Source organism: Emys orbicularis, chromosome 4 (assembly GCF_028017835.1).
Source record: "Emys orbicularis isolate rEmyOrb1 chromosome 4, rEmyOrb1.hap1, whole genome shotgun sequence".
Taxonomy (NCBI): Eukaryota; Metazoa; Chordata; order Testudines; family Emydidae; genus Emys; species Emys orbicularis.
The window spans coordinates 89749483-89767061 of NC_088686.1; the positions used below are offsets into that span (position 1 = coordinate 89749483).

Genomic DNA, 17579 nt, shown 5'->3' on the forward strand with positions numbered 1-17579 from the left:
ATTGCTAATCAGCTACTGGCCCCAATCAATAACTTTCCTGATTTTGCTCTTTTGTCCATGTGATGGAAATTAAAGCAGGAAATATGAGTAGAGTGTATAAGACTCACAGACTTTTCATTAAAATTAATACAATGAGCCGAATTCTGTGCTGACTGATCCCACATGAGTGGATTGATAGTCCTTGTGAAAGATGGATGAATCCTATGGGGTAAAATGCAGTACTGACTTAAGCTATCCAGTTCCATTGCAATCAATGGGATTGTGCAGGTCTGATTCATTTTCACACTCTTGTAAAGTAGGAGTAGCTCCAGTGAAATAGTTGGAATTACACTGAGGTAAAATTGACATAAAAGAGAGCAAAATCTCAATCTCTCTACATGTGTAAATATATCTTAAAGAATGCTTACATTCTGGAATGCGAATTAGGTGCAAATATATCTGTGTGCTGCTTTTTGGTGGTATGACATGCAATAGCTAAACTGTCTGTTCTACAAAAAGAATTGGAATTCTTCTTACGTGGCTGTAAAACTTTTTTTTTTTTTTTTTTTTTTTTTTTTGTAAATCAGCCCCCAGATGTCTTTTGTTTGAAAATTATAGTCTGTTGAGAAGTTATATCTTTCTGGTATTGTACTTAATTTTTCCTTGGGAAAAATAGGAAGTGGTGCTCTTAGAAGTCTATTGGAGATCATTTTACAGTCTGATGCTGCTCTATTTGTAGTTATACAGAAGACAGGCTAGAAAGGAGTAGAAAAGGAAATTCCCAACATAGTTCTCAGAACAGGGCTTGTACCTTTTTTTGCATGGCAAGCCACTGTGAGACAAGCAGAAGGATTTCTTTGTCGATTCAACCCTCTAATTAAGCTGTTTGATTGTGATGCAATACATGGAGGATATATGTTTAAATTTAATTTCAGCTGATTAGTAGAAAGAAGTTTGTTAAAGTTATCTATAATAATTATATACTGTCTATTGTAATGATAGAAATCAGAGGTGAGTTAGATTCTGAAAAGTAGCAGAAGCAAAGAAGCAGTATTAATGCGAGTGGGAACGGTTTATTTGATGAGTAAGGCCTCATGCAGGTGTAGGCTTAGAGCCCAGGGGGAATTTAATGATTTACAGCATGTCAGCATCTGCAGACAGACAGGAAGTAAATGGATTGTATATAAGTGTTCGCTCCAATGTTGGCTGACTTTTCGTTAGTCAGACTGCACCAGTTAGCAGCCAATACAAGCACAGATTTGGTTCTTAGTTTTCTGGGTATTAACTTACTATGCAGCAGTGTGATTAGCTTGTAATTTGTAATGAAAAATGAAAGGGCCAATATATACACTTACGCCCTTTGCATATATGACTTTAAGTTCTATGATAATGTTAGTCTTTAATACTTGGTATATTTTTGGTACAGAACTTTAGTGGCTGGGTCATCAGCTGGTGTGAATCAGAGTAGTTCTGGATCTGGTCCTAGGTTTTTATTTTACACAATACAATACGTATTTTCACTGTACAATTGGTTTGATGTGAATACCTATATTTAGCATGGTGGTCTTTAACTAAAAGGAAATTATCATATAAAAATATATTTTCTTTTCTTGTTCAGTTGAAAAAGAAAAAGATGGGGTGTAGTTCAGTGGTTAGTTCTGTGAAGTGGGCATCAGGATTCTGGGATTCTGTTCTCAACTCTGCTACTCACTCGTTATATGATATTGGCCAAGTAACTTACAACCAAACTTGTAAAAGTAACCACTGATTTTGGGTGCCTCAATTTTTTGAGTGCCAAACTTGAGACCCTTTAAGATTTTCAGGGATTCACTTCAATTGGAACAGTGAGTACTGCGCAGTTCTTAAAAAAACAAAAAAAAAAAAAAACAAAAAAAAAAACACCACCACAGTTTCAAAGTTGGGCTCCCAAAAATTGAGGTGCATAAAATCAGTGGCCACTCTTGAAAAAATTTGGCCTGAATCTGTCTCCATTTACCCATCTGTAACCTGGGCATAATACCTACTACGGTGGGTTATGCTCAGGTTTAACAGATTAACCTTTTCTCATATAGATTTATTATGAAAACTATTTAAGTTTTCATAATTCCTAGAAAAAGTCTGAGGGGATGGTGAAATGTGAAGTAGATGTTCTCTGAACTGAACTCTCATAGCATAACAATTTTGGGATGTGTCTATCACATACCAAATACCATATCACATATTTATAGATGTTTCTCTAACAAACAACAAGCTGAAGACTAAGCCCATTTATTGTAAATTTGATTAAATGAGAGATGCTATTTTAATTTCACACTGCATATTTATTATACTGATAGCAGCTACAATAATATATCATGTACTCATCCCTTCATTAGTGTGTTTAGCAATTTTGTGTTGCACAGCTGTGTATGTATGAAGTTTATGCATCATGATCTATTAAGATATGAAATTCTTTGTAAGCACTGGTAATTTGTTTGCTTGTTTTCAAAAGGTTTGGTGTGGAACCTCCTGGGTTAATAAAGCTGGAGAAAGAGATTGAACAAGAGGAAATACTTTCAGCCCCTCTTCCGTCTCCTTCACCCTCCCCAACAAAGTCTCCAGGGAAAAAGAGCACAGGAAAACTGTTGGATGATGCTGTAAGTGTGCTTGGGCAAGCTTCTTATCATGAGATATCAACAAAAAAATAGACTAACATCTTCCTGACACATTCTGACATACACAGGACATAAGGGCCTGAGTTTGACATCTCACCGCATTTAGAGGTCTAACAATAAGATTTGCAAGCATCTACAATTAATATCACTTATGACCACAATTATTTACAGTTTGGGGAATTTTAGTGGATAGTGGAAATCTGCAATTTGGCCCAGCTTTGCAGTGCTGAAGTTCTTACTGAGGGCCGGGTCTGGCTGTCATTATTTTTATTTTATTTTATTTTTTTAAACTAGTTGTTCACTGAACTCTCAGTTGGTGTTTTGCCTGAGGAAGGACTGAGTCAGGACTGTGAGATTTGTCCCTTACTGACTTGTACATATTTCTAAAAAAACATTTCTGAGTTATTTGAGCCTCTTTTTATGCTCTAGTTCTGCATGTCTCTTGTAGCATAAAACAAGTGCAAAATAGATTTTTCTTCACTATTACCAAGGAAAATAGTTACTTTACAATTAATTAAGCTCTTTATACCATACTTCTCAGTTACACTCCACTAGAGGGGTTCATTTTGAAACAGCTGGAATCAGCTGAAACAGATATTTTGAAGCAATGAAGAGGTTAACTAGGAAATTACAAATATATTCTATAAAAAGAAACAGTTACTATAGTAACTGCTATATCACATGATAGATGTACCACCTGGGAGTTGCAAAGCGCTTCTTGAAAAACCTATGTGCCACTTTTGTGTTACAATGAGCAGATGGAATATAATGTTCATTCTTTTAATGAAAAATGTATTTTTACAATGTAAATAAGTTACATTTAACTTTTATATTTTGTGACATCTTTAACTATGCAATCCCACTCATTGCTTTTCTAGGAGAATTGTGGAGAATGCGGGTATGTTTAGAATGGAAGAGGTGACTGTATATCTCAGGGGAACAGAGAAGAGAGTATGAAGGCTGTCTCCAGCCATCTTCTTTAATTTAAAAAGCAGTAGGGATAGAAAGGGTTGAATTTATTCAGTTAAATTCCTGATCCTCACACACTATAAACTAATGGCAGCGCTCATACAATCCAGACACAAAAAAATAAAACAGGGTTTCATTTTGCCCTCCACTTCCATATTTGATTTTTAAATTCCAGTCAATAATACTTCTATGCCCATCAGGCCAGTGAGGTTGTGGAGGCAGCAATGGCAAACGCAGCAGTAAGGGCTCAATTATCCTCTGGTTTGTATCAGTTTTTACACTGGTATAAATTGATTGGCTTTGATTCTCCCCAATACTGAGCTGCTCTATGCTACTTACCCAGAACAAAGCAACCCTAAAGGTAGCAGACTTAGCTACTAGAGGCCTCCCCCTGCTCAGGTGAATCCTTGGCAGCATAGAGTTATCATAACAGATCCTACACCACCTTTCTGCTGGCTTCTAGTATAAGGAGTGTCACCAGAGGGCATGGTTGGCATGTATCTATGTACTGGCGATCCCTTCCTGTTAGACCCTGGGGGCCAAGGGGAAACTGATTTGGGGAGCATTTAGAGGATCACTCTGGTACACAGTCCCAAGTTCAGAGGACATATAAGTCCATATATACCTCTTGCACCACCTGTAACCTACATTCGATATGACCCATTGACTTCAGTAGAGTTACTCCTGATTTATGCGGATGGTAGAGGTCCAGAATATCTTAAGATTGGTTTGATATTCAACATCCCTGACCTAATACTCTTGATCTATGCCAGTGTGAATGAGAGGAGAATTTCCATTGGAGTCACTGGAATTATTCTGGTGTTAAAACAATTAAGTGACAAGAAAATCAATCCCAATGACCATTTTCAATGTGTTTAGTGCCAAGTATAATTTCAAGCTATGAAGTAAGTTTCATGACAATATTACTGCACATTTTTGAGAGAGGGAGGAATCATTCTCAGCAATTATTCCCGAAAGGAATAGATGGTAACATTGGATCATTTTAGCAATAAGGTGGAAAGCCCTCAAATTAGGTGATAGAGCGTAAGTCAATTTTAAAAGTTCCTCTTCCTGCCCATCAGCTGAGAAGATCAATTACAGAAAAAATGATGTTAGTTAACTTGTTCACTTTTTACATCTATCCATATCCCCAGTCACCTCCAACAAAAAGAACATTCCTTTAACATGTTAAAATTTTCCCTCAAGTATAAAGCCTAAATCCTAAAACCTCCTACTCTGTATAATAGATCTGTTCCTGTATTTTTGTCAGACAACCAAAATACCTAACAGAGCCCCAGTACACGACCCTGGTGTTTTTCCTGTCTAAGACAGTGTTACTCAAACTTTCATCAGTAAGCTTTTCTAACAGCTTTCTTTCTGTTCTCAGTCTCTTTTTATGGGGCCTTAGTTTACAAACTGGATCTGAAAAGGTCTGTTGAGTGTTACGTGAAGTGGACAAAACCTTTGGAAAGTGCCTCCTGCATTTTGTTTCATTTGACATCAATACATTAGGTCAGCTTTCATCCAAGAGAAGGACAGTATGTGGAAATGATTGCCTTCATGCACTTGTCAGTGTTGTTTCTTAGCGGAAGTGCTATTTGAATGTCAAATTAGAGTTCACTCAACCAGATCTGCTCTTTGACATTGATGGTTGTGCTACTTTAAGATTACCTAAAAGTTCAGAATATACATCTACTAAATATTAATGTCACTGGTTTCACATTCAAAGCTGAATTCTCAGTTGGAGCTGAAGTTTGGCTGATGTAAATGAGGAGTGGGACAAAAGTAGCTTTCAACAGCCCTTGTTCATCCCTGATCCCCGGGCTTTGGGGTCCATTTTTTACACCAGTAACTTAGAGAAGCCTCAAGGCAACTCTAAATTACACCTGGCTATAACAGCCCCCAATTGGCTAATGCGACAGCAGGCAATCATGAGAGAACAGCAGCACATCATCTACCTCAGCCATGTCCCTGCACTGGTGAACATCTCAGAGCTGAGGATAGGGGGAACATAAATGGCACCTTTCTCCCTGCAGCTATTCTGAATGGCACTGAGTTTAGCTTGGGTCCTGGCTCATGATCAGGGCATAGTGTTTTACCCAGGTGTAAATGGCTATGCAAGGTGAAGATAGTAGGAAATCAGGTCCTCTATCTCTAAGCTAAAGTAGTGTTAATTTTATTAGTAGAGAAGCCCTGCTGGAGAAATTACTGGACAGCCTCCTTTTTGTGTATCAGATATACTCAGGACTCCAATACCTGGACTTCCTTTACTTTTTATCTGAGAATTGTAGGTGGATTAAATTGTAAATCTACCCACCAAAAATCAGTAGAGTTCAATTCCATTCACATATCATCAAGCTCAGATTGACAAACTTTGGGCTAAGTTCATCACTCAGTTATATAGTGCAATTCCATGGCAAACTGAGTGTCTGAGAGCATCACTGGCTTCTACTTTATTTTTCCACACCTGGGAATTCCCTTTTGACTTGAGAATCCTCACAACCTTGGATTTTACAGATGCTTTAAAAAACTGCTGTTGTATTTATTTTTCATTTTAATATTTTTAATAAGTAAGAATATAGGTTTGTTTAATGTTACCATTTTATGTAATTGAAAATACACGTAGATTTCAAGAAGAAATTATGGCCCAGTCCTTGGGCCCATCTGAACTCTGCCCATGACCCAGAGGAAGGACACATCATCTATATTGTCATTACTGATGCAAAGGATCCTTCTGCAGATATTTTAAGATCTATAGGGTCTTTCTTCTGAGTCCCCAAGCTATGCCAGAAACTCTGCAGAGCAAGAGAAAAAAGTGGCCCTGAAAAAGCTGTGATCACTGATTTTTTCCCCCCTTTCACATGGCTTAACGTAAGAGGAGAGTCTGTGTTGCTAATATCTGAATGCTATATGAGGTTTATTACTATTTGATTCAAGGCTTTACATGTATTAAACGTGCCAAATCCTGAAGGCTTCATTCAGTTTTTACTCATTCTTAATTCAGCAAAAAACCCATTGAATGCACTGGGATTGTTCCCTATGGACCACATAGAAATGTAGTATAGATTTCATGATTTTGCCCATTAGTAGCAATGATGGTATTGAAATCAGTGTCTTAAAAAGTCACTCAGTGCCATACTATTAAAAACATTAGAGTTGAGAGAAAAAAAGAAGTAAGACAATTTCAGCAATAGTGCCTTAATTAAAAGCCTGAAGAGGTGTTAGGAAGAAGTCATTTGTCATGATGACAGAGAATAAATCAAAGGCATGACATTATGTTAACTGCCCTTTTGAACAGTTTGCTGCAGATACACTCTATGAAAGAGATACAAAAATAACTTGTTTTTCAGGTCAAACACATTTCTGAAGATCCTCCTTGTAAATGCCCCAATAAATTCTGTGTGGAGCGTCTTTCACAAGGACGGTACAGAGTTGGAGAGAAGATCCTTTTTATTAGGGTAAGAAGTTTTCATTTTTCATGTTATGCAATGTCCCTTTTGGAGATCACTGATATCTGACAGCAACATTTTTTAATGCTTGGGCTGCTTCTTTCCAGGTTAAAATGGCACCACTGGTTAATGAGAGAAAATATTTTCTTTCTGACAAGTACAGATTCTCATCCACAGCACAACTGGGGAGATATAGTCCCGGGGAGGGAGGAGGGGTAGTTAGGTCAGAGAATTAATAATGTGGTAGATCCTCCTACTTCTAGGTCATTGATTCCATGCTAGCCATGATAAATGATGACTAAAATTCTTCACAAATAGAGATGATGGTTTCTTATTTCCTGTTGGAATAGTATTTTTGTCAAAAAAGCCATCGTCCCACTTTGTGTTAATCGGTACCCTTCTTGACAGTCTCAGGAGAGAGGTCAAAGACTGAATGAGAGTCTAAATTACTCTCCCATCCCTCCATCCCATGGTTGACGTACATTGGTAGGGTAGCATGGGCAAAATTTCACTACTACAGGCGCCTTTCACAGGTACTACATTAACTCACGTAAGGCAGAATTGTATTGGTAATACACATAGAATTTCTATCTGGTTGAGCTGCTCCCAAAAGGCACCATTTTGCATTCATTCTGAAATCTTCATCTTTTGTATATTTGCTTATTTTAGTAATTTGAAAATACCCAAATTATTGATTTTATATAGGCCAAGATCCAGTCTGTCATTATGTCCCCCCCTGCAACATACATTTGTGCTAGACCCAAGTAGTAGCCAGACAAAATTGCAACTCCTCTTCTCATTGGAGCAAATGGATTGTGCTATCTCTACTCCACCAGGGGTACATGGCTCTGCTCTTGCACAACTGGGGGTTTAGGACCTGATCCAAAATCAGTAGAAGTCAGTGAGAGTCTTTTTAGCCAAATGAAGTCAATGGGAATCTTAGCTTTTTAACCTAATCTAATATTTACTCCCTCACATTCTCAGTCCTTCATTCCTTGAGGTCCCAGTTCAGCAAAACACTAAAGGATATGCTTAACCCTAAGAAGATTCTTAAGTCCCATTGAAGTCAAGTGCATACTTAAGGGCTTTGCTAAATTGGAATGGACTTAAGCATGTGATTAAAGTTAAGCACATATTGAAGTGCATTGCTGAATAGGAGCCTGAAAAGCCTTAATTAATTCAGAAGGAGTTCTGAGTCTACAAGAAATGAAAGATTGGGCTACAATATGGACTGTGCAAAGGAAGTTTAATGTGCTAAAGAAAGGAATTTATGTTTTATTGCCTATGAAACTTCCTTTTAATGCTACAATATTTTTAGGGCACTAAAACGATTACTTTTTAATCAGTTTGTGCAAAAGTTAATGTTAATCAACCAAAGGCCATAGCTGTGCATTTTTGCACATAATGTATGGGGTTTTACAATTCACATTTCTAGTTTAATTTTTGTCCTCTATTACATTTCACAGTATCAAGTTTCACAAGTCACTGTTGTTCCCATTAAAAACACATTTTTAACAGTGGAAAACGAGTATAGTAAACTATAATTTTTCAGCTGTACTTTTAAAGTAGCTTTGTATAAAACTGGTGCTTTTTAGCTAGCTTGCACTTTTGATTTCTTCCTTTATTTTTAGTCTTAAATCACAAATCTTAAACCATTCTTAACCTTCTCTTTTTGATAAACTGTAAGTTTTCCTTCCAAAATTTTGTGTCACAAATTCCCCACTGCTGGCTTCTCTGTTATACAATTCATTCCAAGTCAGTTTTCCATTCCAAGTGTGCAAACAAAACACCCCTTTCATATCACGCTTCTGCATTCCAGGTAGAATTGTGCCAAAAAAATCTAACTGTGATATGGATTAGATATCAAACTGCAGTATTAGGGCTAGATCCTGCTCTATTAATATCATTGGAAAATTTGCCATTGACTTCAATGGAAGTAGGCTTGATCCATAGTTAGTGTGCTTCAAAAATAAAGTACATTATAGTTTGGTTGCACTAGAATCTGTCTCATTATGGTGCGTTCTACTGGGTTATAGTAATTCTTCACCAGCTTGTTTTAACCCTTCAAGCTATGGATTTTTCACATATACATAAATACGTGTATTAGGCTTTTCTTTTGGACCCTTTAGAAACTTTCTTACATATAGTAGACATGCAGGTAGAGAGATGCTTAACTGACATTTAATTTCACTGGCTATTTGGCATCATCTCCTGATGTTGCTGGGGATAACTTTTCCTTCTGTCCCATCTGTTCCATTTGTGACATGGGTTGTTTCCCTGGACACTGCCATCAACTGTCGCCTTGCATACAAAGTAACTGGCTAAAGGATTTGGATGAAATTTCTAGATTAGTTTGGTTCAGCAACAATGTTATCTGGATTTGTGGCTCTTCAATTAGAGCCCAGTGGAAGAAATTCCACTGACTTCAATGGGACAAGGGTTAGGGTCTTATATGGTGAAAATGTTTACTGAAGGCTTGGCTTCTGGACTGGAGTCTGTGGCTCTGGGGCAGCCCACCTCAGAGCAGGGACCTCAAGGCTTTCCCTTTTGTGGACAAAATCAAACTTTGAAATACTGAAATCCTCTGCAGACCAGAACTACCTTTCTGCGCATAGTGGAGAGCTGCTCTGCTGGCCTTAATTTCTGCTGTGGAGATGCCTGAAGTTATAGAATATAGTTCTTAACTGGCTGTTTGTTCTGCTCTGCCATCCTGGATCTAACTTTTCACTGATTTACATCAGATACTATGGTAACATTTTCAAAAGCACCTAAGTGACTTAAGAAATTCAATGGGAGTTAGGCACTAAGTCACTTAGGTGTTTTCATAAATTCTACTAGGTGCCTATCTGCATCTTTAGACACCAGAATACCTTTGTAAATCTGGCCCTCACTGCCCAAGTCACTTTAAAAAATGGGACTTAGGCTTCTAAGTCACTTAAGCACTTTTGAAAATTTTACCCACAGGCTAAAGTTCACCTGCTCCTGTAAGCTGGCTGAGTGTACCTCTACTTGTCACTTTTGCCTGCCCACTTTTAGATGTCACCCACCTCCAGGGGCCCCTAGATACCATTGTGTGTGAAACTTGTGAAGTAAGAAGATAGGCTATGTCTATACTTAGGGTGGTGTGTAGAGTTCAGGAACTACATGTGAAAGGCAGACTGCATCCACACTTGTCACTGCAGTGTGTAGTTATACGCCGTAGTGAAAGGTTGGGCAGGGGGGAAAGGCTTTGGCGGGGGAGACAGTGGGACATTACACTGCTAAAAATAGTAGTGTAGACATGAGAAGTATTTATTTGGCATTTAGTGGCATTTACATGTGATATGTGGGCTGTGTAGGGTATCTACTCTGCTTGCTTAACCCATACCTCACAGTTCACACTGGTATTTATAGCCATGCTAGCTGGGAGGGTAGTGTCTGTATTCTATAGTCCACCATATATGTAGATGTAACCGTAGTTCATGTCTGAGAACTTATATAGCACTTTGGTTTAATGGTACTACTATTATTGCTTGGTCATGGCATAATTACATTATGGCCACATTAATACCTTTGTGTTCATTATAAATACAATTATACTGTAACTACAGTAGATGAGTTAATGATTATGGAACAATAAAAATAAAATGCTAATGAGTATTTAATGCAGTTATCCCTCTGCAATAAATTCCTCTTCCATTCTGGATCCACAACTTTTTTAACGGACAAATTAAGAATACTTCCCTTATTTTGTTTCTGTAAGGATTTATGCTGCTATTTTTAAAGCAAGTTACAACCCCACCAATACAAAACAAACCTAGCAGAACACAATCCTCGTGCAATTTACCCAAAATTAATATTTGTCAGCCTGGAATATTTGTCACAGAAAATATTTTTTCTCTTTGAAATAAAAAAGAAAACAAAAATACAACGAACCCAATCCTTCACATGAATAATCTTCTCTCAAGTGAGTTGTTTCACTGAAACAAACAGGACTACTTTCCTCAGTGAATTACTCTCAGGAGTAAGGATTATAGGATCAGGCATCAAATCTGGTTTTTTTTGGTATTCAGCAGAGTGTATTTACGTGTGATATAAAAAGAGAGCAAAATGTGTAACAAACAATATTAAACCATAATGGAAATCTTTATTTAACAGTATGACAAGGACCTGTCTGACAATATAGTATAGCTAAGGTTTGTTTCCCCTTTCCAGTTTCCTTGAGATTGGGAATTAACAGATTGGATTTCAGACCCTGCTTAAACTGAGCCTGCCTTCCATGAAGTGAACATGAAAGCTTAAACACTTAAACACTGAAAACACTTGTATTTTAAATAGGAATGGCATCTTCTCTTTATTTTGTTCTTCCTTAATTCACTTATATGGTGTTTGCCTGCTAGGCCAGAGTAGATAACTGTAAAGGCTGTTAAATGCTGGTAACAGAAGCTGTGATTTATAATAATGCATGCTAATTACTTGAATTAAAAGAAATGATGGTATCCTATTTAATAATGTATAAATCTTATCCTTTGGTTTAGAGTTAACACTCCCACATGCATATACCATGTACAGGAAACCACTGGCACATTAGCTCTTGGACTAGATGGAGTAGATGACCTATTAAGGTCCCTTCCAGCCTTACATTTCTATGATTTTGCTCATTGTGTCCCTTTCCCACCATTGTGTCATTCAACTGCTCCTTAATAGCCTCAATCCTTCAGCTATAGTATTTAAACTGACAAAACATTTTTTTAAAAATAAATGGAATAATGAGATTATAACAGAAACATGATGAAAATTTTAAAATTTCACTAAAAGAAACCTTTTTTAACTTGCCTTTTTAGATTTTGTTAGCATTAGTTCGTTCAGGCCTGAGGTACTAAACCCCTCAATTTCCATTGAGGTCAATGACACTTCAGAGTGCTCATCTCCTCATAGAAAGTACAGTAGAATCTCAGAGTTACAAACACCTCGGGAATGGAGGATGTTCGTAACTCTGAACAAAACGTTATGATTGTTTTTTCAAAAGTTTACAACTGAACATTGACTTAATACAGCTTTGAAACTTTACTGTGCAGAAGGAAAATGCTGCTTTCCCTTCATTTTTTTAGCAGTTTACTTTTAACAAAGTACTGTACTGTATTTGCTTTTTTGTGTGTCTCTCCTGTTGCCTGACTGCATACTTCTGGTTCCAAATGAGGTGTGTGGTTGACTGGTCAGTTCATAACTCTGGTGTTCATAACTCTGAGGTTCTACTTTACTAAACAGATCTTTAATCTAGTGGAGAAAGGTTTCAGAGTAGCAGCCGTGTTAGTCTGTATCCGCAAAAAGAAAGGCATAACAAGAATGAATGGCTGGAAGGTAAAGTCAGATAAATTCAAATTAGTAAGGCATAGATTTTTAACGGTGAAGGTGGTATAACCATGTGAACAAACTATCAACAGAAATGAATTCTCCATCTCTTGAAGTCTTCAAATCAAGATGCTCTTCTTGAAGATATATTTTAGTCAAACACAAGTTCTTGGGCTCAAAACAGGGGTAACTGGGTGGCATTCTATGGCCTGTGTTATATAGGAAGTCAGACTAGATCAGTGGTTTTCAAACTTTTTTTCTGGGGACCCAGTTGAAGAAAATTGTTGATGCCCGCTACCCGACGGAGCTGGGAATGAGAGGTTCGAGGTGTGGGAGGGAGCTCAGGGCTGGAACGGGGGTTGGGATGCAGGAGGGGGTCAGGGCTCTGGGCTGGGGGTGCAGGCTCTGGGGTGGGCCGGGGGTGAGGGGTTTGGGTTGAAGGAGAGGCTCCAGGTTTGGAGGGGCTCAGGGCTGGGACAGGGGGTTGGGGCATGGGAGGGGGTCAGGACTGTGGGTTGGGGGTGCAGGCTCTGGGGTGGGCCTGGAGATGAGGGGGTTGGGGTACAGGAGAGGGCTCTGGGTTTGGGGGGGGGCTCAGGGCTAGGGCAGGTGGTTGGGGTGTGGGAAGGGGTCAGGACTCTGGGCTGGGGGTGCAGGCTCTGGGGCGGGGCCAGGGATGAGGGGTTGGGGGTGCATGAAGGGGCTTGGGGTTTGGGAGGCTCAGGGTTGGGGTAGGGGATTGGGGTGAGGGATTGGGGCACGGACTTATCTCTGGCGGATCCTGGTTAGCGGCACAGCCGGGGTGCAGAGGCATGCTTCCCGCCTGTCCTGGCATCGCGGACCGCGCTGCGCCTGAAGTGGCCAGCAGCAGGTCTGGCTCCTAGGCAGAGGTGAGCAAGCAGCTGCGTGCAGCTCTCACCCGCAGGCACCCCCCCCCCCAGCTCCCATTGGCCAGTTCCCGGCCAATGGGAGTGTGGAGCTGGTGGAGCTGGTGCTCGGGGCGGGGGCAGTGCGTGGAACCCTGTGGCCCCCCTGCCTAGAAGCCAAACCCGCTTCTGGCCGCTTCTGGGGTGCAGCGCGGTGTCGGAGCAGGTAGGCACTAGCCTGTCTTAGCTGGGCAGCACCGCTAAGGGTAATGTCCCAGTCGGCAGTGCAGACCAGAGTGACCCAGTGCCTTACATGCTGCGAGCCAGTACTGAGTCACAACCCTAACTTTGAAAAACGCTGGACAAGATGATCTAATGGTCCCTTCTGGCCTTAAAGTATATGAATCTATTAAAGATGCTCCATATTTTGCAGGATCATCCCCTGTAAACCAAACGATGAGTAATACATACTCTCTCATATACAATCACATTTTTATTGTCTGTGTGCTTTTTTAATACTTACATTCTTCAGTATTCTGTTCTAGTAGTAATACCAAAGGATTCATCTACAACTAATTCAATGTATAAACCCATGCATGGAACATCACTGTAGTTTGGTTGCTATGGAAACAGAGCCTGGGCATTTTCTTTTGGGATTCACTATGGAAAGGGGCACCGGTATATCTCTGTGTGTGCATATAATTAGTCTCTAAACAGTAATCTAGTATACACTACTGCCCCTTCATGGAGAGAAGAATGTGTTGTTTTATAAAAACATATAGATTTACATCCACCCAGGGAAATCATCACAGAATTAACCATGGGAAATAAGATAATATGGACATTTTTGGGGGGGGGGGGCATTTTAGAAGCACAAATGATGCTGAAACTGCCATGATCCCAAACGTTTTGTGCTACCATTCAGACCCAGAGATTCATACACAGCTATACTCACAGTTTTCCCATGATGTGCTTATTATGCCTCCAACCTATCTTTGGTTGTTCTAACTTTCCTCCTTACCCTCAGCACCACAGCAGCTGTTCTGCCTCTCCTGAGCCCTACAGCCTCGTCTTCTAAATTCTATACCCTCTTATTTGCCACGTCCTCTGTTGCTATGCCTGTGACCCATAACCCCATCCTGGGGACTTCGTCTATGGCTGACCTACTTCCAGCTTCTCAGCAAAGATATCATGTCAAAAAAAAGTGGGGATCAGGGGAAGGGGAGACTTTTTTTTGTTTTAATAGCATTGTTTGTTCCTCTGAACTAATACAGTTGGTCCATTTTTTCTTTGAGGTTAGGGAACCACCTCAATGTAAAGAGTTGAGAGGACACCTGGGAAGAAGAGACCATTTTCCCATATAAGGATTTTGGAAGTAAATTTTAAAGATTCATGTTGGCCCTTAAGAGAGTAGCATCGGGCAGATAAAGCCTCTCATGAGGGCTTAGACGTGTCCACTAACATCTTTAAACACACAGACCTTGATTCTCCAATCCAATTAAACTCCCTTTCCTAATGGGTGTTAGAATTCTGTTAGCTTTTTTTTGACTGCCATTGCACACTGAGCAGATGTTTTCAGAGAACTATCCACAATGACTCCAAGATCTTTTTCTTGAGTGGTAACAGCTAATTTAGACCCCATCATTTTATATGTATAGTTGGGATTATGTTTTCCAGTGTGCATTATTTTGCATTTATCAACGTTGAATTTCAGCTGCTGTTTTGTTGCCCAGTCACCCAGCTTTGTGAATGCCTTTGTAACTCATCACAGTCAGCGTCACACTTAACTATCTTGAGTAATTTTGTATCATCTATGAATTCTGCCCCCTCACTGTTTATCCCTTTTTCCAGATCATTTATGAGTATATGGAATAGCATTGGTTCCAGTATTGATCCTTGGAGGACCCTACTATTTACCCCTTTCCACTATGAAAACTGTGGATATTTCCTATCTTGTAACCAGTCACTGACCCAGGACAGGACCTTCCCTCTTATCTCATGACTGCATACTTCGCTTAAAAGCCTTTGGTGAGGGACCTCCTCAAAGGCCTTCTAAAAGTCCAAGTACACTATATCCACTGAATCACCCTTGTCCACATGTTCACTGACACCCTCATAGATTGCTGAGGCATGATTTCCCTTTATAAAAGCCATGTTGACTCTTCCCCAACATATTGTGTTTATCTATGCGTCTGATAGTTCTGTTCTTTACTATAGTTTCAGCCAATTTGCCTGGTACTAAATTTAGGCTTACCAATCTGTAATTGCCAGGATCACCATGGGAGCCTTTTTAAAAAATCAGTATTACAGGGTGTTCTCCTTTAAGAACTACAGTGGAGTTCTCTGGAAAAGTTTATGTTAGTTTAACTGGAAGTATCCATGGAAAATAGGGAATTTTCTTAGGTTCAGTGATACCATTTTGCTATGATAATATGCCAGGAGTAACTGGAAATTCATTAAGTCTTACTGTAGAAACACATTTTGCTTTAGGGATGAGACAGTAAATGCTTTCCACAGTTTGGAATTACTAACCCTGAGTGTTAGAAGTGGGAACGCAGCTACCCATTGGAGTCATGTTTTAAGAATGGAAAACGTTGCACTTCGGATTTTCCTTCCTAAGCAATTGGTGAGGTGTAGCATAGTGTGGACAGAATTCAAATCAATCAAAGAAGAAACCTTTGTTTTATAGGCTTAATGGTGAAATGTCTTATGGAGTAAGTGAAGTTGATCTTTAGGCAACTGCTACATTGTGGTAACTTTTACCATTTGCATGATTGTGTAAGTTATGGTTTTCGGTGCATAAATGTACTACTAAGGGGTTACTTTCATGCTGTAAACATAAATGACATTATTATTCTACAGCTGAGAGAAATTATTGATACCAGCAGAAGACTCATTTATTTCTACAGCAAACATGCCTCTGTGCGGTAGAAGCAATTCTCATTACACATTCAGGACTCATGCATAAAGATATTGTTTAACTGCAATCTCTATAGATTTATGGTCATGTTCTGGTTTTGAATGTTCTTAAAATGACACATAGTTTATATTGGGATTTCCAGGGAGACTTAAAAGCTTTACATTTTAACATGAGAATAGTATTACTGTGTAATTAGAGTTGAATTGGCCAGTGGTTTGGCAATACAGTGTGTAGGATTTAGATTGTTTGTGATGTGTGACATGGTCTTTCTGCTGCTGAAATAAAAGGAACACATACAAATGCATTTTTTAGGGTTTTTGTTTTACTTTGCCATTCCTTACAATACTTTTACAAACTCAAGAATAAATTTTCTTCCCTTACTGAAACCTTTTCCATTTTGAAGTTATTCATTTTCTTTGTTTTTTCTCCCCTTGTTTGCAAATCATGCTGGTCTTAGTCATACAAATAATACTATTGACTTCAATGGGACAAGACATTGCATTAGAGCCAGAAGTGCTAGAGCACTCCAGTGAAGTGCTAGAGCACTCCAGCCTTGTCATTTCTTTGGGGCAGAAATCATCAGACCAAATTCAGCTCTCCAATATCAATCTGGAATAATTCTGCTGAAAGCAGCGGAGTTACTCCAGTTTACATTGGTACAAATGAGGGTTTAAGGCATTAATGAGTCTACTTTGCTAAGCACTGTTTATATTTACAGGGCTTTATAAGGGCCAAAATCTGATGGCCTTACTTACACCAAATAGTGTGTTATACTACAAGTAGACTCATTCAATCCAGTGGTACTAATTGCAGAGTAACACACTACTCACCATGAATAAAGGCACCAGAATCTGTATTTGTTTAATAATGAGTTTGTGCTGCTACGTGTCCTCTTCTGACTCTGAACAGCAGCAAACTATCAAACCCGGTTCCCAGAGTGTCCTAACTTTGAGCCAAATCCTGCTCAGGACATTCAGGAATGGGCAGTGTTTTCAATGGAGATGCTTTGGATTTACACATCTAAGAACATTCCAAGTTGTGCTCCTGGACTATATGTATCTGAGGGCAATCTTTTAAAATGTCTCCTCATCTCAGAGAGAGAGGTATTTTTTTTTTTTAAAGAAACAAAACAAAAACCAAGTTACACCATTGAAAATCTTAACGATCTTCGTTAGGTTACAGAAATGCTAAGGAGGAGCACTTTTTAAGCATATAACATCTGAGGAGAGATGATCAAGAGCACAAAGCTCAGTCAGGTGCCCAATTCCTATTGAAAGCCAATGGTAGCTGGGTTCCTAACTCCTGCTTGTGCCTTTGGAAATCTCCCTTTGAGTATTCCATTTTGCCAAATTAATTGAACTTCATGAATAAGATTTGATCCACACTATGTATGGGAGACTGAACCCCACCT

At 39.2% G+C, this 17579-nt stretch overlaps 1 protein-coding gene across 1 annotated transcript in view; it reads left to right on the forward strand.

Moving 5' to 3' along the window:
* The window catches only part of GAS2 (growth arrest specific 2), a 131791-nt gene that overhangs the window by 77573 nt on the left and 36639 nt on the right, over positions 1 to 17579 (forward strand). Inside the window, exons 5-6 of the mRNA XM_065404432.1 lie at positions 2471 to 2615; positions 6953 to 7060. Of these exons, the coding sequence (XP_065260504.1) occupies positions 2471 to 2615; positions 6953 to 7060 (253 nt within the window). The remainder of the gene's footprint in view (positions 1 to 2470; positions 2616 to 6952; positions 7061 to 17579) is intronic.